This window comes from Pristis pectinata, chromosome 28 (genome assembly GCF_009764475.1).
Source record: "Pristis pectinata isolate sPriPec2 chromosome 28, sPriPec2.1.pri, whole genome shotgun sequence".
In the NCBI taxonomy this organism is placed as follows: Eukaryota; Metazoa; Chordata; class Chondrichthyes; order Rhinopristiformes; family Pristidae; genus Pristis; species Pristis pectinata.
The window spans coordinates 20,614,031-20,636,671 of record NC_067432.1 but is presented as its reverse complement, the minus strand read 5'-3'; the positions used below and the strand labels follow the sequence as shown (position 1 = coordinate 20,636,671).

Sequence of the window (22,641 nt, the reverse complement as noted above, 5' to 3'; positions counted from 1 at the left end):
TTACAGCTATAAATGTTCTCATTTCTCATATTTATTTTTCATCTTAAGCCAAAAATCAGAAGTTAATTTTCATTTTCTGTTCTTTCTGACAGTGTGATTATCAGCTTGTCAGCTCTGCATCTTACTGTGATGTGCATTGCTGCTCTGATTATATAAAATTATGAAGGTATTTAGAGTGTTAGATTGGAGAGCTCTGACAAGTGCCAAGATCCTAAGGAGCTAAAGTCGCGAAGGTTTGTGCTGTCATATTTGCGTCGAGAAAGTTGTGCACTTAGTGATGATTACAGCATTACGTTGCAAAGTAGGTTAAATCTGGCTGAGAATTATGTGACTGTTTGATCAGATATCACCATTCCATTACATGGACAGAGAAACCATGTAATTCATGGAACATTCTTTAACAGAACTGCAGCACAGCAGTTTTACAAAAGCAATGTTACAGGAGAATCCTTCATATATATAAAAAATAAAATGTTGCTGACTGCAATTTCAGGGGCTCAATGAAATGGAAAAAGCAGTAAGCTTAAATTCAATTTTAGTTAAACTGCTGAATTCTTTCAAAATTGCTGCAGGAAGGTAGGTATCTCCAGTTTATGTCCACAGGTTGTGATTCTAGGGTTGCAGATGGCACAGGTGGTGACCATTCAGCCTTTAACACCCATTCTATCTTTCTGCAAGAACCATCCATTTATGATCATTTCATCCATCCATCCATTTGTGTTCCAATGCCCAGTGATTAAGATTCTGCTAATACTCCCCTTGTTCTTCCTGCAATGATCTTAAACTTGAAACACTAGAGACCTACAGATGCTGGAACCTGGAGCAACAAACAATCTGCTGGAGGAACTCAGTGGGTCGAGCAGCACCTGTGGGAGGAAAAGAATTGTCGGTGTTTAGGGTCGAAACCCTGCATCAGGACTGAGTTCCTCCAGCAGATTGTTTGTTGCTCTATAATCTTAAAGTTGTATCCTTTCACTAGCATCTCACCAAGCTATGGAAATAGCCTTGTCCAAATACCCAATCAAAATCTCTCAGAATTCTGAACAGCTTTCTTAGTTCCCCTCCTAAGGTTCCTGTCTGGCATAAAATAATCCATCTCCTCAAATATCTCATCACAACTAAAACCTCATACCCTGATGGCATCTCAGTGAATCATATTAACATGACCGTGACATCTTTCCTAATGTATCACTTCCTAAACTAGGATTGTCATATTTCCTGTGACTCAGTGGGAACAAATGATTTAAAATACATTGATTATCACTGTAGGAGCCCATCAGAGAGTCACAGTTTGATCTTCCGAAACTGGATAAATTGTCCACATCTGTTTCATGACAAGAAAAGTGAAGCTGATATGTGGATGGGTATGCAGTTTTGTTGAACATTGTGCTAGGGTGTAATAATGTCATGTTCATCAGAGATTTACTAAAACAAGCAGAACTACCTTGGAATATATGGTAAAAGGGTGCTTAAAATGATCACCATGGTCTGAAAGCCCACTGAGAGTGACTGCTATTATGCCAAACACACATTAAATGTCAATAAATCATCTCAGTCAACAGGATGTTCTTTCTTGATGTTGGCACAGAATCAATGAAATGATTGAGCCAGATGCATGAAAGCGATTTGGTCTTGATTGTAATGAAATCTTGTCCTCTGCATTGCAAGATGTCTTAATTGAAATTTCTGTCAACTCGAATAGGATTGAGAGTTATTTAAGTTTATTTCCCATCTCACAGAATTTCTCAGGCATTTCAGAAGATTGAGCAATGCCAAATTTATGCAAAGAGATACTGTTTACTACATACTTAAACTCCTTCATCATCTCTTTTCAGTGTCTTTCGTTGCCAAACTACCCCCTTCTCCTCCTGCCTCCATGGACTTACCCTAATACATCCTCCTTGATGGAGAAAGCAATGGCACACAGAGCCACATATGATGGTGGTGCTTGGTCAATGGAAGCAGTGTCATAGAGTCATACAACACAGTAATAGGCCCTTCAGCCCAACAAGTCCGTGCCAGCCATCTGAACTATTATTCATAGGCAGTTTGACATAATCCTCCATCAATCTCTGTTTTGATTGTCTCAGCTCTCCTTAAATTCCACCACTGATCTATACCCTAAGTGACCAATTAACCTACCAACCCATGTGTCTTTGGGATGTTGGAGGAAACTGGAGCACCCGGAGGAAACCCACACAGTCAGAGGGAGAACATGCAAACTCCACACAGACAGCACCCGAGGTCAGGATTGAACCTGGGTCTCTGACATTGTGAGGCAGTGGCTCTACTACCTGCGCCACTATGTTGCCCAATGCTTGAAAGAGATTTTCTGCACCCCTTTCAAAATACCTGAAGGACATGATTCAACCATTTGGGTTTTCACAGACCCTTTTGCCAATATCCCTCTATTTATTTGGCAGCCTTTAGGCATGTTACAATGGGGGTGAACAGTAAAATTCATGAGACACAGGCACAAATGGTATCTGAAGAATAGATTTTTTATTATGTTTACAGACCGTAGCCCTGGGAGATTTGATTTGTTTGCACACAACAACGTATTGGCCAGAAAACGTGTTCTTTCTAAGATTGGACTGGAAAGTTGAACATTTTGATAGCTTTTTATTCCTAATCGAACCTTAAATCAGCAACAGAAGATGTTGGTATCTGGTGCATGCAGGCCTGTGATTGGAATCCACATCACATGTCCATGTAAATAGGAACAGAGGCCATTGTATTTTAAAGGATTGAAATCGCAGAACACCTCAGCTAAGGAAAAGATGGTCAGTTGAGGATAAGCTTGTCTGCTTGGCTTCAGGTTTTTTTGTATCATTTGCTGTTATACTAAATGACTGTCTTTTTATGGTGTAGTATTCTGACATGCAAAGTCATTCAAAGTGTGGCTGCCACACCAGCTGAATTAGATTGTGTGCACAAATTTTGATTGGATTTGCCAAATAATGTTATCACGTTTCAAAATGCAACCTGCTCTGGAAGGTTACAATTAGCAAACTACCGCCCCTCTCCCCCAGGCCCAAGAGACCTCACCAAACCATGTGATTTTTAGTGCTCTCAGACTTTAAGTTTTATGTTCTTGATTGCCTTCTGAAGGCCAACATATTACTCACAGGCAATTTGTCATGCCTGTTAAGAAAGAATGTGATGTTTATGAAGGAGAGGTGTTTTGTCTTGAGTCAGGTATCTAGCTACCATTTTCAATACCTGATATGCACACAACACAGCTACTGAATTTGACAAAGTCTATAATAGTTGGTCAATTTATTATCAGCAGTTTTGCAGACTGTGCCAAGTTATACCATTTATCAGGCTATCATCCTGTATCAATTAGCTCTCAATAAATTGAACAACATCACCAGCACAGCAGTCCAATGCCCAGTTAAGTTCCTTCTTCATTTATTCAGTAAACTTGATAAGTTTCAAGGGATCACAGGAAACCAGGCTCCAGTGAGTTTCCAGGAAGTACAGGAAACGGGGCACTACTGAGTTTCAAGGGAGCACAGAAATGGGAACCCAGTGCTTCAAGAGGCCATGGAAAGCAGGGGCCCAGTGAGTTTCAAGAGACATTGGGACACAGGGACTCAGAAGGTTTCAAAGGAGCTTGGAACACAGGGACCCAGTGAGTTTCAAGAGAGGTTGGAACACAGGGACCCAGAAAGTTTCAAAGGAGCTTGGAAAACAGGGACCCAGTGAGTTTCAAGAGAGGTTGGAACACAGGGACCCAGAAAGTTTCAAAGGAGCTTGGAAAACAGGGACCCAGTGAGTTTCAAGGGAGCTTGGGAAATGGGGCATCAGTGAGCTAGATAATTAGTGGAATATCTTATGAGAAAATAGCCATCAGAGCTGTCTGGGGTATGGCCTTACTTTCTACCACCCTGTGGCCAGTCACACAAAAGGGCTGCAGCAGCAATGCTGGAGGTCCTCAGGACCCATATGTCCACAGGCATTTAGAGTGGCCTTGGAGTTAACGTGGGTGCTAACTTCAAGTTGCGACTGGGATTAGATCAAAATGTCAAAGGCCACATCCTAACTTGGAAATATAGAAAACAGTGGGATGGAAGGTCAGAGACTTTGGAATTAGGTTAAAGAAACCAGTGAAGTGGACAGAGTAGGGAAGGTGAAACTTCATGCAGAGAAGTGTGAAGTGATATAATTAGGAAGATGAAAGAAGAGGCAGTTTGAATGGACTGGTACAATTTGAACAAAGAGACATAGGTCTTCCATCCTCAAACCATTGTAGCTCTCCCCGTGTCTGTGTGGGTTTCCTCCAGGTGCTCCAGTTTCCTCCCACATTCCAAAGGTGTACAGGTTAGGAAGTTGTGAGCATGCTACGTTGGCGCCAGAAGCGTGGTGACACTTGCGGGCTGCCCCCAGAATGCTACGCAAAAAGATGCATTTCACTGTGTGTTTCGATGTACATGTGACTAATAACGATATCTTATCTTAGCTGCCATGACAGCTAAAGGTTATTCATTAATTAAGAGCTGCTGGCTCACAGTTTCAGGAACCTGGGTTTGATTCTGACTTTGGGTGCTGTCTGTGTGTGGAACATGCAAATTCTCCCTGTAACTGAGGGGTTTCCTCCTGGTGCTCCAGTTTCTTCCCACATCCCAAAGATGCTTGGGTTGGTAGGTTAATTGGCCACTGTAAATTATCTGTAATGTGTAGGTGGGTGGTAGAATCTGGGGTAATTGGTGGGAATATAGGGAGAATAGGTTATAGGGAAAATTAGTGCAGGAATAGGATTGCTCTGTGAACGGGTGAGGACTTGATGGACCACAAGGAAATATAAAATATATATGACAAATGAGCTGAGAGTTGTTCCTATAGTTTGCTGATAAGATCCAGTTGCCAATCAGAGCCCGTAGGTATTAAAGAACTCTGTGGCTCTCTCACTTGGTCAAAGTCACAAGGTCACTTACTCGGTGAGGAGAATGACTGGAAATTCAAGCTGCTTCAGTTCCAACCTGAGGAAACTGTATTTGAAAATGTTTGCCCAGAACTGGTACCTGGGCTGGGTTTGTAGGATCAGGGAGTTGGAATGGCAGAGTTCGAGGGGTAGGGGTGGGTGGGTTCAGGGGGTCAGGATGGCCACGTTCAGGGAGTTGGACTGGAAGGGATCAGGAGGTCCATATCCAGAGGTTTAGGTTGGTTGTTATTGGGTGGGGACAGGTCAGGCTGGATTGAGACAGCCAGATTTTGGGAGTCTGGGTGGCTGGGTTTGGGCAGGTTCTAGCTGGCAAGGTTCAGGGAAAAGTGTTCAGGATTTGAACTTGACTTATGCTGTGGTTAAGGGTGTGTTAGTGAATGGTTGGGGCTAGTGCTGGAGTTGGGAATGTGGGATTAATGTTGCATCCTAGAATTGGGGAAAGGGGAGCAGAGACTGAGGATTATCACTACTGATGAATGTTCACAGACCTGAAATGTTGACTGTTTCTCCTTCCACAGATGCTGCCTGACGTGCTGAGTTTTTACAGTGTTTTCTGTTTTTGTTTCAGATTTCCAGCATCTGCGGGTTTTAAAAAATTTTCATCATGGCCACTGATTGGTGGTGGCAATTGGGAAATGGTGGGGTACAGGATTAGGTGGGAGGTCAACAGTTTTGGATATTGAGGTCAGGCCAGAGATTGGGAAGGTGAGTAAAGTTTGGTGGGGTCCCAACCCAGTATCTCAGAGTGAAGACCTGGTTACTGATCAGACCCCATCAGTGGTCACTCTTGGACAACCTGGTCTCATTTCCCTTGCAGTGCCCAAAAAAAGGAGCATTGCATGGGGAGTGACATTATCCAGTGTGACTGCTGTGGGAACAGTGTCAGGATGCAAGGTAACTCTTGCACAGAAGTGCCCAGTCAAACTTCCAGTGTGACATGGAACAGCTTAGATGTGATTGTTCTCAAATTTCATCCTAGAGAGGAATTCATTTTCAATTGCATAACACTGAAAAAAGTTCTAACTAATCAACTTTACAATGAACCAAGAGACGACCGTCACTAGATTACAACACCTCATTCAATTTGCAGTGCCCCATTCAAAATGGGTGTCTTGACAATTCCACATTTCCTCTTGTAATTTTTTGCCACTTGCTTTTGCTACATGAGAGGTTTACAAGGATTACTTCCATTTTAAAGGTGGTTGTCAAAATTTATCACGGAAAAAGTTGACTAGAAATTTTGCGCTGGCTGAAATTTTTTTCAGTAGAGTCCACAGAGTGATGCCAATACCAAATGAGGACTGAATAGTTCTTTCATTTAATCACAGATTATGGTAGTTATTGGCAAAACCAGCATTGTTTCACATCCCTTACTGCCCTCAAGAAGTGCTGGTGAACTGCCTTCTTGAACCACAGCAGTTCATCTGATGAAAGTTTTCTCACACTGCTGTTGTACGAAGTTCCAGGATTTTAGCCCAACAACATTAACGGACTCTCATACTGTATCCATTGCAAACAAAGTGAGTGAGCTGGTGTTGAAGAGTGGGATGGGGATGGGGTATCAATCAGGTGAGCTTTGTCCTAGCTTGTGTCGAGTTTCTTGAATGTTGTTGGAGCTGAACTCATCCAGGCAAGTGGAGGGTCTTGCATTATACTCACAAAGTGTGCCTTTTGGAAAGACTTTGGAGGAAATGAGGTGAATTACACTCCATGAAATACCTAGCCCAAAACCTGCCCTTGTAGCCGTTATTAATATAGCTGGCCCAGTTTTCAGTAGGTGGTGACCCTGGGATGATGATAGTGGGGAACTTGATGATAGTAATTCCATTGAATGTCAACAGAAGCTAATTAGACTCTGCTGCTGGGGATGGTAGATCTTTGCCTAGCACATCTTTGCCACTCACTTGCCCAAGCCTAGATATTGCCTGGATCTCTGCACGTGGGCAGAGACTGCTTCAATATCGTGTATATAGAAATTTGAAAGACCAAATGAATTGTCACAATGGTCCAGTTGTACTCTGTATTGTATGTATCTCTGTGTGTACTTATTTGTGTGTGTCTGTGCTTGTATACATGTGTGCCTGCGCATGTTGGAAGTTTGTGTGTGTGTGTGTGTGTGTGCGCGTGCGCACGTGTATTTATGTTAATTAGACAGGACAGATCACTAAACTGGCAAGAAGTGAAATAAAAACTAAAGGATGCAAAACAAAATCTAAATCTCTGAAGGGGAAAGGCAGGTTGTGACATTCTGCATGTGTGTACTTGATCAGGACAGGTTCTTGCAAAGGCCACATCTGAAATCCAATAACTCATCCTTTCTCTTCACGGATTTTGATTGACCTTCTGTGTGTTTCCAGCAGTTTCTGCTGTTGTTACAGGGAGAGGGTGTCATACTGAAACACACAACTTTGTGTCAGTTCCTCAGAATATTTGGCAGGAGATCAAGTGTTCTCAACCTGTAACAGGACAAGCGGTTGTCATCTGTTACCTGTCAGGTTTGATCTGGTTTCATGTAAAGTAGAAAAAGCCACATAAAATCACACACAGGAGATCATTCGACCCATCCTTTCTGTGCTCAAATCCAATTAATCCAGCTTCATTGCTCTTTCTCCACAATCTGCCAGATATTTCCCTTTGAACTATTTAACCAAATCCCTTTTGACACTGACACTGCGCTGTATAGAGGAAAAAATGGATGAAGTTTCCATTCTCAGCACACCCTGATTAAAGCAAATCGGTTTCTGTCAGCTTTCTTTAGTCTGACAGAGAACCACACCTATCTCAGTGTCTGTACACTGCTCAGAAGGTTTATTATTCCATGTCACTATGACTTTCAGGATTAGCCCTTCTGTGGATTAGTCAGGTTTACTCACCATTCTCAGGAACAGTCAATCTGTGAAACCACTCCAGGTTTTTTCTTTGCTGAAGTGGATTGAGCCACTTATTGGAAATACCAATCACCTAAGTAGGTTAGAAAGAAGATTATGTAATAATAGTCACAGAGTTTGTATTTCCTATTTCTTTCTGTGTCTCGCACTCATCAACTGTTCAGGTAATGTCGTGTTTCCTTTGAGTTTCTTTTTAATATACAGTAGGTGAACATAATCAAAAGTGAGTGACTGTGAGATTCTCCCACACAAGGGAGTGTATCTTGGAAGATCTTGACTGCCGGGCTTCCCATTGGGAAAGGTGGATCATGGAATCACCCCTTTTGAATCCATCCAAGGGCCAAATGTCTGAGTATTGCTGATGTGATAAATATGTTGCTGATAGAATTTACTCAATGGTAATGGTGACTAACGTTGTGAATGTTGATGTGTGAGTTAATATCCATCCAAGTTCATTTTCATTTCACTATTATTGCTATTTATTTTTTAAAGTTGTCTATCGTTATTGCGTAAGGTTTATTATTGTTTGAATGATGGACAGGAAATTACAGTGGTAAGATGGATTGCTCAGTTGAGTAACTGAAGCAATTTTTATTGGATGCTTTCACTAGTACTGAGAAATGGATTAAAGATTGCAGGTTAAAGGTTATTCAGGAGTGAGTTGAACAAGGGCATGAAAGAATATGAGAGAACAGTAGAGGTGACAACTACACTGCAGTGTGAAGCCAGTATTTTTCTCAATTCATGAATTGTTGTGAAAAATTAAATCCAAATACCACCAAATGCAGGTAATCTGTGCAGTATAAAGCAGTGAAATTATCACAAGGTATTGTAATGCAGTATAAGCAGTATAATTCATTGTAGGGACATTCTGTAAATAGCATATTGCAGTGTATGCAATGCACTGTACCTGGTAAGGTATTGTGTACAGTATATGTGGTATAAATGCAGTGAATGTATCCTAATTCATTTCACACAGCAAAATGAAGCATAATCGTGTGCACAGTCATCATGATTTGAAACAATGCAAGGGGCAATATGCATTGTATGCTGAATAGTGCAGAACAGTGGTTTCATGCAGTGTGTACAATATAATGCAGTGCACATAGTTTCTGGTGCAATATTTACAGGTCAATGAGATGCATATAGATTAAAATGTACATACTTTCATACAGGGACATTGCAGTGTGTGCGTTAGAATGCAATTTTGACATAAAATGCAGTGCATATGATTTATTGCATTAAATGCAGTTTAATCCAGAGCAGTACATCATGGTCTATGTGATTTACTGAGGTGTATGTGGTTCAATGGCCTACTTGTGGTTTAATGCAGTGTTTGTAGTAAACTGTAGCGTGTGTGGTATACTGCAGCATATGGAGTACAATGCAGTATAGTACAGTGCATGCAGCAGTACAGTGTTTGTAGTATAATGGCATGTAAGTGGATACCTGACAGTCATACTCACAGCATCAAACTTTATAGACCACTAACTAGACTTCTCCATCACAGTCTTTGGGAAGGTCCTGTCCCAGTAGTAGGACAAACCCACCAGAGTTGGTGGTACAGTGGTATAAAAGTAGAAGAGAGTAGTTCCAGTGATGGAAGAGGTTACTCATCAGTAACTTGCTCACCAATGTAGTGTCTTTAGGGCCACCTGGCTCTCAACCTCATCGCAGCCTTGGTCCAAACATAGATCAAAGAACTTAATTATAGAGGTGTCAGAGGCTGTCCTTGACAACAGGACAGCATTTGATCAAATGTGGCATCACGGAGGCCTATTAAAACCTAAGTCAATGGACATCAGGAGGAAAATGCACCAGTGATACTTCTCAAAAGGGAAGATGGTTTTGGTTGTCAGACGTCACTCATCCCAGCCCCAGGAGTTTGCTGCAGGACTTCCTCAGGCCAGTGTCCTAGGTCCATCTATCTTTAGCTACTTCCATCAGGAGGTTAAAAGTCAGGATGTTCGCTGGAGATTGCACAAAGTGAAGCACCTGGATAACATTCAGAAATGAGCTGATAAGTGGCAAGTAACACTCACACGTCAAAAGTGGCAGGCAGAGTCTACCTTTGACATTCATTGACATTACCATCTCTGCGTTTCCCACCATCAACGTCTTGGGGGCCACCACTGACCAAAACTTCAACGTTAGCAGCCACTTAAAACTATGGCTATCAAACAGCAGATGGTGTTAAATGTAACTTGTGCAGCAAGTGCAGTATTATGCAGTAAATGAGCATATTACAGCACATTCAGCATAAGGTAGTGTACATCTTAATACATTGGTTGTAGTGAAAGTAGTATATGGTGATGAGCATGGAACAGTATAACACAATGCAACATCTGCAGTATACTGTGATTATAATGCAATCTGAGGCATTTTAATGTACAGTCTATATGAGTGAATTATACATTTTTTATATTATATGTGTATATGTGTTGCTTGGTGACTATAAGGTTCAGAAATGGTGCAAATGACTGAGGCATGGAAAACCTTGAAATCCAATAGGATTCACTCCCTTAAGTGCTTTAATTTAGCATGTCGTTTAATTTGCATTAAATTTCTATTGTACTATTTTGACAGTTGTTTATTAATTTAAAAACCGAAACAGTACATGTTGTAAGCTAGCTTGAAGTTAAAATTGAGAGCTTATATTAAAAATGTGCATTGAAAGAGCAAAAGCATGCCTTATCTAATATTAAAATCAATAATTATAATTAATTATGGATTTAATTGTAGAATATTTCATTTTTAGATATTATCAAAGACAGGATAATTGCAAAAAAGGAAATTTAATGGACCAAACAATCTCAAATGCAGAATTAGGTTATTTCTACTTCTGCAATTTTATTAAGGTCCATTTCAGGTGTTTAACCTTAATACTTGAATATATATTTAACTTACTCCTGTCATTCTTAATGGTAATTTGATTTTATCCTGAATTGCATCATTTTTATGCTGTTCCTGAGTCACTCCCCAGTAAGTCAAAACTGCAACTTCTTCATGTTCAAGTCAGAGACCTACAGTATCTTCATCTGACTGAAGCCATTGTGTGGTGATGGACTAATATATTTTATATGCCTTTGTAACTTACATTCCAATAAGTACGCACACCAGCTCTGGTTTCCAGGCCTGCAACTGTCAACAATTATTTATCATGAAAAGAAATATGTATGAACTGATGGGAACATAGATAAGAACATTCGTTAGGCTGCAGTTATCTTGCACAGACCTTTCTCCCAGGCGCCTGTTATGCAGAACTTACAGCAGAGCAGCATTGCACTATAGATGTCTACTTGTAATGCAGCTGCTGGATGGATCAAGGGTGCTGGGGAACTGATTGTGGCCTCCTCAGTCACCAGTGGTTGTCCTATCTGCTGTGGTGGACACTTCCTGGAAGAATACATGTTGAAATGGAGCTGGAGGTACACACAAGGGACTTAGCTTCCAGTACTGAACTGGCATTAACTGTCTTGTTTGTCTCATTTACGAGTGTCACAGTCATTGCTCTGTCTTCTTAAGTACTCTGTTTTTATAAAATTGTCAAATCTAAAATAACATTATTTGGAGTGAGTCCACAAAACTGAGAATTTGGAATTTTTAAATTTCTTTTAATATGTTCCACATTATTTCACTTGAGCATTATCCAACAAGGTGTTACAGACAAAGGGGAGTAACTCTTAAGGAGTCCATTCAAGGTGGAGGGAGAGGGTTAGGGACAAAGTTCGAGAACCTTGGACCGAGGCAGCCGTAACTCCGGTCGTCAATAGTCATAAAGTCATTACAGCACAGAAACAGGCCCTTCGGCCCATCATGTCCATACTGACCATCAAGTACCTATCTATAAGGATGAGAATTCCAGCAGCAAGTGAACTGAGGCAGGATGGGGACAGGCAATGTCACTGACCTGTCTTGGTGATGGAAAAGAAATGGGATTGGGAGATCAGAAGATTATCTCAAGGTTGCATAGGGCACTAGGGTTGTGGATAGTTTGGTAGTGGCCAAGTACAGGGATGGGGCCTGTGGCTGTGTAATGAAACCTGTGTCAGAGGCCAAGGCCACTGGGGTCAGGCTTCCAATACACAGTTGAAGGTGGTTTCATGTCCACCATTACTGGATGTCAGGCTAGCAGTGTGCTGGATCCAAGGTAGTGAAGGGTTCAAGGGAGGCAGAGTGGGGAGAGCTGGGTGGTGTCAACTAACATGAGTTGTTCAATTTTGGAGTGATTTCATTGAACAACAGCAAGTAGATGGAAATGGAAGGTGCCACAGATAGATCACTGGGGGAGTTCCGTTGGTGATAATCCAGGAGTGGGGAGGGAAATCAGTGAATCACTAGCCAAGCCTGGATAGCTTGGAGAGAATCAGGCAAATAAAACCGCACCAAGCAGAGAACAGTTTTACAAGAGGATGACGCAGTAATAGTTGTACTTAATAGTTATATTAAATGCAATAATGTAAGAGAGTGCACACACTATTAAATATGGTAGCTATGAGACACTAAACCAGCTTGTGAGTAGTTCAAGCAACGTTCATGCAATCTTTGTTTTCAACACATGATTATGTTGCTCCTGTAACTGATCTGCTCCTAACCTTTCCTTGCTTGCTGTTTCTGTTGCAGGTTCAACTTCGGGAAGTAGCAAGCCTGCTTGGATTTCGTCTGACCTGTAGGAACTGGTTCAGGGAAGTGACAGCGGTGGTTGAGAGTGGTATTCCTACTTGTTCTTCCTGCCCCAGTATCTTACTGTGGATAACAAGTCGATTTCAAACCTTTTGAGGATTAGACTGGGGGGCAGCCACTGCCTTTCTGTAACCACCATGAACCTGGGCTGCCTGAGTTACCTGGTGCTGACAGCAAGTACTCTATACACAACCGTGCTTAATCAGCCCACCAGCAGGGAGCACGATCTGATTCCGAGGATTGTCTTTACTCACAGTAAGTGTGCCCGCTTGCTCCAGTGAAAAATGACATGCTGCGTTTGCTGTAGATAAGTCTTACTTGATTCTGAAAGTGGTAACTATTTAATAGTGACTTCTTTTTCTTCCCCCCAGTCTTCCCTTATTCTTGTGGCTCCCTTCCCCCACCTTGATGACCTGCCCATCTCCTCTCCTTCCCTCCCCCATCCTTTATTCCATGGTCCACTGCCCTCTCCTACCGGATTCCTCCTCCTGCAGCCCTTTATCTCAGCTTATTACATCTTCTCCCCCCTCCCTCACCCACCTACCATCCCCCTCTCACCTGGACTCACCTCTCACCTGAACTCACCTATCCCCCGCCTGCGTGTGCTCCTCCCCCTCCCCCCACCTTCCTATTCTGGCTTCTGCCCTCTTCCTTTCCAGTCCTGATGAAGGGTTTCGGCCCAAAACGTCGACTGTTTATTTCTCTCCATAGATGCTGCCTGACCTGCTGAGTTCCTCCAGCACTTTTTGTGTATTACTTCAGATTCCAGCATCTGCAGATTTTTTTGTGTCACTGTTTAATATGTGCATGGATGTGTCGGGACAAAAGGATCAGAAGCTGATTGTAACTGCCTTGGCCTTTCATCTAATTTATTTACATTTGCTGCTGCACCTCATCTAACATGAGGGTGACTATTAACGAGAATGGAAAGATTGTGTGGGTGTTCATCTCTCTCTCCAACAACGTATGCCAACTTAGAAAGCTCAGCACCGATAATCAGAACTACTGTGAAAAAAAAACGGTTAGCTTGAACTCAAAACAGAAAGTGCTGAAAACACTCAGCAGATCAGGCAGCATCTTCAGTAGCAGCAGTACCTTTCTGTAGTGTTATTCATTGGTTTGATTCTTGGATGGTATTGGCAGCCATTGGTCACTATTACAAAGGAGTGTTGAACAGCAGAGGGATTTAATCCTCCATTTGATATTTGGGATCCTGCTCTCCTCAGATGAGTGAGTCTGGGCCTGTTAATAATGAATTTTCAGTCTTCCTCTTAAGCAAGTTCTCAAGGTTGAGGATGACGTGCTTCCGCATCAGACCTTTGGAAGACTCTGCCTATTTTGCCAGTTCTTGGGGCTTTTGCCATCTTCTCCATGGTAAACCGAGAAGCAGAAGATAAGATATGTTTATCAGTCACATGCGCATTGAAACACACAGTGAAATACGTTTCTGGCGCCAACATAGCATGCCCACAACTTCCTAACCTGTACGTCTTTTGAGTGTGGGAGGAAACCAGAGCACCTGGAGGAAACCCACGCAGACATGGGGAGAACGTACAAACTCCTTACAGACAGTGGCTGGATTTGAACCCGGGTTGCTGGCCCTCTAAAGCGTTACACTACCGGCAGAAATAGAGAATCCGCTGGGGATGTGAACCTCGTTTGCTTACCCTTATCTTGCATAGGATCAGCCTGTGATACGAGGCTGTGTGGGCCGAGGAAAGGAAATCCTGGCTGAGGTGATATGAAACTCCACTACCAGTCAAAAGGTGAGGAATCCTTGGCAATCCTTAACCCAAAAGGCTGTGGAGGCTCAGTCGATGATTGTTTTCAAAACTGGGGACTCAATTGGATTGTGCTGCCACAGTTCTCTGGATTAAAGAAGGCCAACGATTCATTCCCCTTTAACTGAAGCAATTCCACTTCATTTCTGTTCTTAAAGTACAGCCCTTATAGTGAGATTGTCATCCTCTAGTCAAGAGCCCTTATCATGGGAAACATCCTCCTTGCATCTACCATGTTGAGATCCCTAGGAATTTTGTATGTTTCATTGAGGTTATCCCTCAGGCTTCAAAACTGAAGACCAGAAGTCAACCTTCACAATCTCCTTAAATGATATACCCATCATCCCAGGAACCAGTCTGGTGATTCTCCAATCAGTAATCTTGGAAGTCGTGACTGAATACAGTATGTCCATTCAACAGCTGGCCACCACTTTCATGAACTGTGTTCAGTGAAGCTTGTGTTGTCTGAGGAGGAGCGAAAATCTGGGAGAGTTTTGTATTGCTTTTATGAAAGAAAGAAAGACCTTCATTTATGTATTGAAAACAGAAGGCTTTGGAAGTATTCAGCAGGTTAGGGAGTTTGTGTGAAGGGAGCAACTAAATTAATGCATCAGGTTGACAATCTCATTAGACAAAAGGTTCTGATGAAAAGTTATTGGTCTGAAAAGTGAACTCTCTTTTTCTCTCCCCAAAGATGCCGCCTGATCTGTTCTTTGCAGCTTTCCTATTTTCATTTCAGATTTCCAGCATCTGCCGTATGTTGTTTTGCATTTATGTAGCACACTTCACATTGATTTCAATACATCCCTTTCATATCCTTTTGTGCATTGCAGCTAATGAAGTTTTCTCAAAATGTAGTCACTGTTGTCAGGTTGGCACATAGCAAACTTCTGCAAAGAACCATGTGGTGATTGACCAGGTTCTCTCTTCCAATGAGAGATAAATATTGGCCAGGGAACTGGAGACACCTCCCTGTTCCGAGAGAGCAGTCACATCCTCAGTTTAAGGTACATTACCTCTGACAGTGCAGCAGTCCCTCAGTAATGCATAGATTTTTGTGACCGACCCCAGGGGTGCAACTTGATTCCAGAACATCCCAGATGATAATAACTGAGAGGGGTAACATGACAGTTATGCATCCAATAGGATGACCTTTTCTGATTAAAAGTACAATGGTCGGATATTTTAGAGCTTGGAACATGACCATTCAGCTTCTTGTATCTGGGCCAGTTCCATGATAGAGCGATCCAATGAATCCCACAAGCCCTGTCTCTTTCTTAAAAATGTTCTGCCTTTCAAATATTTATTCTCCTTCTGAAGGTCATTATTAAATCTGTTTCCCCCTCCATTTTAGACACTGCATTCCAGATCATGTTTATTAGGAAATTTGCTTGAGACTTGAGACTCAAGACTCATTCTTGAGGGTGGGGTTTAGACCGAATCTGGGGCAGTGATATTACCACCTCACCTGCGTGCAAAACTCGATGAATAATTGTAGCCAGCTTCTGTAGGGGAGATAAGAGCATTGTTTTAAGGTGCACCAAACAGTGAGTGATCCTCAAAACATGTCTGTGCAAAGTCTTGGCACAGAACAGGTACAATACAATGGCTGCAGAGCAAAGGCAAAGCAGTGCTTTTAGATAAATAGATACTCAACTTTGGCACAGTTTACTGCTCAGAACAGAAATTGACATGTTTCATAGCATTTAGTTAAACAGTTTGTATATGTGTAACACATGGAGAATTCAGATAGGACCAAAAAATGTAACAAACAATGGTCTTGTGGTTAGTTCAGTAGATTACCACTCTATGCTAATCTTCCAGTCAAGGTACAAACCCCAGTATAGCAGTTCTCAGAATTTGAATCAATTTAATATGGAAAACGTATTTAAAACTGGCAACACTAAAGATGGCTATGAAGTTGTAACTGTATCACAAAACATGCCAGCTGCTCTGGACAATAGGTGACTCCAAACCCAGACCTGTGTACTTCGCTCCTAACTTCACTGTGAAGTGCACCACTCAATTATAAGATATCCACCAGCACTTTTGAAATATGGGAAACATCTGTACAGCAAGATTCATAAATGAGGAGGAGCTACTAGATGCCTTGGCATGTTTAAAGCTGGATAAATACCCAGGACCAAATGGGATTTATCCCAGGCTGCTGTGGGATGAAAGGGAAGTGATTGCTGGGACTCTGACTCAGATTTTTAAATCTTCGCTGGGCACATGTCAAATACCAGGTGACTGGAGGACAGCAAACATGGTCTCCCTTTTCAAGAAAGGCAACAGGGAAAACCCTGGTAATGATTGACCTGTGAGAGGGAAGATATTGGAAAAAAATCTGAGGGAAAGGATTAATGATCGCTTGGAAAGACAGGGACTAATCAGTGACAGCCAACATGGCTTTGACGAGGACAGATCCTGCCTGACCAATTTGATTGAATTCTTTGAAGAGGTAACAAGGTGCGTTGATGAGAGCAGGGCAGTAGATGTGATTTACATGGACTTCAGTGAACCTTTGACAAGGTCCCACATAGGAGACGGGTTCAAAAGGTTAGGGCCCATGGGATCCAGGGCAACTTGGCAAACTGGATCCAAGATTGGCATGATAATAGAAGACAGAGGGTGATGGTAGAGGGTTGTTTTTGCCATTGGATGCCTGTGACTAGTGGTGTCCCACAAGAATGGGTATTGGGACCCTTGTTGTATGCAATGTACGTGAATGACTTGGGTGGGGAAGTAAGAGGCAAGATCAATAATTTTGTTACTGACACAAATTTTGGCAGAGTTGTTGATAGTGTGGAAAGCAGTCTTAGGCTGCGGAGAGATATCGATGTGTAGGTGAAGTGGGCTGAAAGATGCAGGTGGAGTTAAATCAAGACAAATGTGAGGTAATCTGCTTTGGCAGCACTAATGAGGCTCAGACATACACCATGAATGGTAGGGTCTTGGGGAGAATTGATTAAACACAGGGACCTTGGAGTACAAGTCCATAGATCCTTGAAGGTAGCAATACAGGTAGACAAAGTGGTGAGGAAGGAATATGGGATATTGGCCTTCATTAGTCAGGCATTGAATACAGAAGTAGGGAAGTTATGGTCCAACTTGGTCAGACCTCAGTTGGAGTACTGTGTGCAGTTCTGATCAGCAAGGTATAGGAAGGATGTGATGGTGCTGGAGAGAGTGCAGAGGAGATTTATCGGGATGTTACCTGGGATAGAGCATTTCAGTTATGAGGAGAGACTGGAAAAGCTAGGTTTTTTCTTCCTGGAGTGGAGGAGGTTAAGAGGGGACATGATTGAGGTGCGTAAAATTATGAGGGGTAGATGCTTCAGTCTAATGTCTCATCTGACAAGACAGCACTCTGTCAGTACCACACTGGACTCTCAGGCTAGGTTTTGTACCTAAGCCCCTGTGTTTCATTTTGACCCCTTGAATAATTTAGAACATTGCACTGTGGTTTGGATAAACAACCAGTCAGATTCCATTTGAAAAAAGGGAATTGGCTGTCCTTGCACTCTAGTGGAGGGGTGCCAGTTATTTGAAAATGCAGTGTTGGCAATGCATTATCCTGATGCGAATAGCATATGTGTACTGTATACATGGCAGAAAGCTACAATTGCCAGTGCATGCTCTTGGGGAACATATCTATGGTTTGCTGAGATATGGTCCTCTCTAGCGAGACTCTCAGGTAGCACATAACATCTATACAATTCAGCATACCTGGTGCATGGAAGACATTAAGTAAAGACAGCAATTCATCTCTTTCTATGAGCTTCACTCGCTTAAATTGGCTGCTGTGTTACCTACGGTACAGTAATCACTACACTCAGAACTGAAACAGAAAATGTTCTATCTCTCCATGACACTCAGCAGGTCAGAGTGCATCTGTGCAAAGAGAAACAGAGTTAAAGTTTCAGATCAAAGAAGAATTGTTCACTTGAAAAGTTAACTTTTTTCCCCAGATGCTGCTTGACCAGCTTAGTGATTCTAGCATTTTCTGTTTTGTTTCTAATCTCCTGATTTACACTTAGGAGCTATCTCATTGGTGGATATTTTGAAGTAGTGAGAGGTGCTATGTAAAATTTTCTAGCCTACCTGTCTTTCTTTCTCATGTTGATGTTAGAGTTTCATAGAGCCCTGATAGCCTGTTCTCAGGTCTCCCTGTAGCTTAATAGAAGGCTGTTATCACAGTTGTGCATGTTGCAATAGCTGCATTTCCTTAACCCTGACCCTTTGACCTTTAGAGGGGAAAAACATAAAGAAAAGAGAGGGAGGAAATGGAAAATAAAAAGAGAAATAGACCGAATGGCTGCTGGTTCTTAAGCTTCAGATTCAGTTTGTTGCTTTCAGCAGAAGTTTTTGTTGGTTGGAAGGTGATGTCTCTCAGTGAGAGATCTCAGAATCTGAACATGTTTGATGGTAACTCCTGAACATAGTTTAAATCTCACCAGGTAATTCCCCTCCCCACAACCCCCACCCACCCCCCCCCCAGTCCACCTGCCAATGCCAGCACTCTCACCTGTTGAATTTAGACCCTGATGTAGATTATTACCTAGTGTGACTCTGCAGTACCACATTGCTATCATTCTGATGAGATGTTAAACACACACTTTACTCCCTTCTCAATTCGACAACAGGGTTAAATGTCTCATTGATTGAGCAAACAGTTTTGAGTTGAAGTGCCATCTCTGATTAAATTCCCCAGAATGGGGATTAAATCCAAGATCTTCAGATTCAATGAGAAAACTCCGAGCTAAAGCAAGGTTGATACAGTATAAATGCAGCACATTCTACCAGAACAATGCAAAGCAAAGGACATACCTCACTTACTTGAACTTTGCAAGATCAAGCAAGAGACAATAAGTGATCTTTTCTAATCAGATTATCATTCATAATCGCATGATGCGCTGCAGCACAGAGTTACACCAACCTGATAATGAAAGATGAGGCAGCCAGTGATAAAGCTTCCCCCACTTGAAACCAGTTCAAAAATAAGATAGATAAGATAAGCCATCTTTATTAGTCACATGTACATCGAAACACACAGTGAAATGCATCTTTTTGCGTGGAGTCTTCTGGGGGCAGCCCGCAAGTGTCGCCACGCTTCCGGTGTGGCGACACAACTTCCTAACCTGTACGTCTTTGGAACGTGGGAGGAAACTGGAGCACCCAGCATAGTAGCATTGTTACTTTAGCCCTTAATCTTTCAAGTCAGGTTTCCCATGGTTTCAGCTCTCATCCTTGGGAAGTATGGAGGGAAGGACCAATATTTTTTGACATAGTTATGTGATACTGGGTGTGCTGTGAAGAGAACAAATTCAGTGAATGCTTGCTGAGCCATTCAGGAAAGTGCATCACTTGTTCACCGTTGCCTTGCTGCTGGCTGCCCTGCCAGAAGGTTGAAGATTATTCCAAGGACTGCAAAATTACAAATGCTCCACCCTTGTTGAGAAATAGGTGTAGGGATGAACTCAGTAACCACAGACCAGTCAGTTTAACCTTGATGGTGGAGGAAGTTCTCAAAACAATTAATGGGGACAAAATTTGGAAATTGTGGACATGAGTAATACATTCCTTTCCGGTAGAAAAACACAGAAGAAAAAGCAACCCAAGCATGACCAGCAAAAGTAGTGAAGGATAGTATTGGATCTAAAGTGGAGACATGTACAGTTGCCATAAAAGGTAGCAGACCTGAGGATTAGGAACATTTTAGAGTTCAGCAGAAATGGACCAAGAAATCAATTAATAGAGTGTGTAAATAGACCTGCAAAGAATACAAAAGCAGACTGTAAAATCTTCTACACGCTTGTGAAGAGAGAATGGTTAGTGAAGATAAATGTAGGTCCCTTATGGTTGAAACTGGGAGAATTTATAATGGGAAATTAAGTAAATATTTTGGTTCTTGGAAAAGAGCACAGGTAGCTTTCCTCAGGATTGCTAGGGGAGCAGAAGTTTTATGAAAAGGAATTAGTTTTAGTGAAAAAAACAGTGCTGGTGAAACTAATGGAACTGAAAGCTGATAAATCCCTAGGCCCTGATAATCTGCATTCCAGAGCACTAATAAAGGTCGCCATGGAAATAATGGATGCATCGGTTGTCATCTTCCAATATTCTTTAGGGTGGGGAACAGTCCCTGGAGATTGGAGAGTGGTAAATGTAACTCCAGTATTTTTGAAAAGGAGAGTGGGGAGTGGGGGGAGGAAATCAAGGAACTACAAACTTTATATCATTTGCAGAGAAATTGCTAGAATCTATTGTAAAGGATGTGATAACTGGACACAGAAGCTATCAATGGGACAGGACAAGTCAATATGGATTTATGAAAAGGGAAAACATGTTTGACACACCTACTGGAGATTTTTGAGGATGTTGCTGGTAGGATAGATAAGGGTCAACCAGTAGATGTGATGTATTTAGATTTTCGGAAGCTTGTCGTAAAGTCTCATATAAGGGGTTAGTGGGAAAAAATTAAAGTGCTTGGTATTTGGGGATGGTATACTGACATGGATTGAAAATTGTTCGACAGGCAGGAAACAGGGAATCGGAATCGATGTGATTTTCTCAGAGTGGCAGACAGTGACTAGTAGGGCACCAAATGGCAGATGTTTCTCCTGGCTGGGGAGCAGAGGATCGAGAACCAGGGGTCACACTTTCAGCACAGGGGATTAAACATTTAGAACTAGGATGCGGAGAAATTTTTTCACTCTTCCACCTTCTCTACCAAGGAAGGCTGTGGAAGCCCAGTCACTGAAGATATTTAAAAAGGGGATAGATAGATTCCAAGACACAAAAGGCATCATGGGGTATGGGAAGTGAATGGGAATGTGGTATTGAGATAAAGGATCAGCCGTAATTATATTGGATGGCAGAGTAGGTACACAGGGCTGAATGGCCTACCCCTGTTCCTAAGCAACAAACATCGACAATTCTTTCTCCCCCACAGATGCTGCCTAACTGGCTGAATTCATCCGGCAGATTGTTGCCCCAGTTTCCAGCATCTGCAGCCTCTTGCCTCTACTCTTGCTCCTATTTTACTATGTTTCTAAGTGTGGATTGATTAAAGAAAGGCAGCATCGATGTGTTAAAAGGCAAATTGTGTCTACCTAATGATAGTTTATTGTTGAAGTCACAGAGAGGGTTGATGAAGGAAGTATGGTGGGTATGGATCCTAGGCTTTAGTAAAAGCAGTGCACGAGGAAGGAAGAGACAACGACCATTGAGCAAGGAAGAGACAATGAACATTTATAACACACTGGTTCGACCACAACTGGAGAACTGTGTTCATTCTGGGTGCTACACTTTGGAGAAGATGTGAGGGCTTTAGACAGGGTGCAGGAGAGATTTACCAAGATGATTCCAGGGTAAGGGACTCCAGTTATGTGGATGGACTCGAGAAGCTGGGACCAGCCTCCTTGAAACAGAAGAGAATTGATAAGAGGTGTTTAAAATCATGAAGGATATCAACAGAATAGTTTGGGAGAAACTGTTCCTATTGGTAGAGGGGTCAAGCACAAGGGACATAGAAAGAAGGTGATTGGCAAAGGAATCAGAAGTGACATGAGGAAGCATGTTTTTACATGTCGAATACCAGGGATTCAAAAGGGAGATGGATAAGTATCTGAAAGGGAAGCTTGAAAGGCTTTGGGGAGAGCTGGGGGAGTGGGACTAGTCGCACTGCTCTTATATAGAGCTGGTATGGATTCAGTAGGTCAGGTGGCCTCCTTCTGTGCTGTGACCTCTCTGTAATTCTGTGCACTACACGTAGTAAAACAATGTAAGAAATATTTACGTGAAAACACATAATTGCTCAGTGTCGGTAACTGAGTTATCAAGTGTCTGCCTTGGCTCTTATGCCTCTGAAGGTTGTGAGTTTAAATAGCACACCAGAAACTTGAGCAAAGAAATCTCAGCAGACGGTGCACCGCAGTCCCAGAGTTACCGAATATCAGAACAGTTGTTAGACTGAGGCCCTGTCTGCCTTCGCAAAGCAGTCAGACGCCATGGCAACAGATCTCCCCAATGTCCAACATTTATCCTTCAACCCTCATAATCAACAAACAGATTATCTGGTCATTATCACATTCCTGTTTCTGCAGCAGCGTGTAAATTGGCTGCCATGTTTGTGACATTACAGCTGTAATTACATTTACAAAATACATTTTAATGTAATGTGTTTTGTGACATCGTAAAGTTGTGAGACTTTCTATTTTAAGGCAAGTCTTTGCTTTCTTTTATGTCTGTGGTGGTTGTACAAGGCAAGAAACTGGGACCATTGTGCTATACAGAATTGATAAGTATCTAATTTTAAAATTCTGGCAGGGTGTCTATTCAA

The 22,641-nt window shown here is 42.1% G+C and overlaps 1 protein-coding gene across 5 annotated transcripts in view; it reads left to right on the top strand.

The window, feature by feature from the left end:
* The window catches only part of sema4ba (sema domain, immunoglobulin domain (Ig), transmembrane domain (TM) and short cytoplasmic domain, (semaphorin) 4Ba), a 340,196-nt gene that overhangs the window by 232,821 nt on the left and 84,734 nt on the right, over positions 1-22,641 (top strand). For all 5 annotated transcript variants that reach the window (XM_052040699.1, XM_052040700.1, XM_052040697.1 and 2 more), the window contains one exon: positions 12,460-12,774. In XM_052040699.1, the coding sequence (XP_051896659.1) occupies positions 12,657-12,774 (118 nt within the window). In that variant the 5' untranslated portion in view covers positions 12,460-12,656. The remainder of the gene's footprint in view (positions 1-12,459; positions 12,775-22,641) is intronic.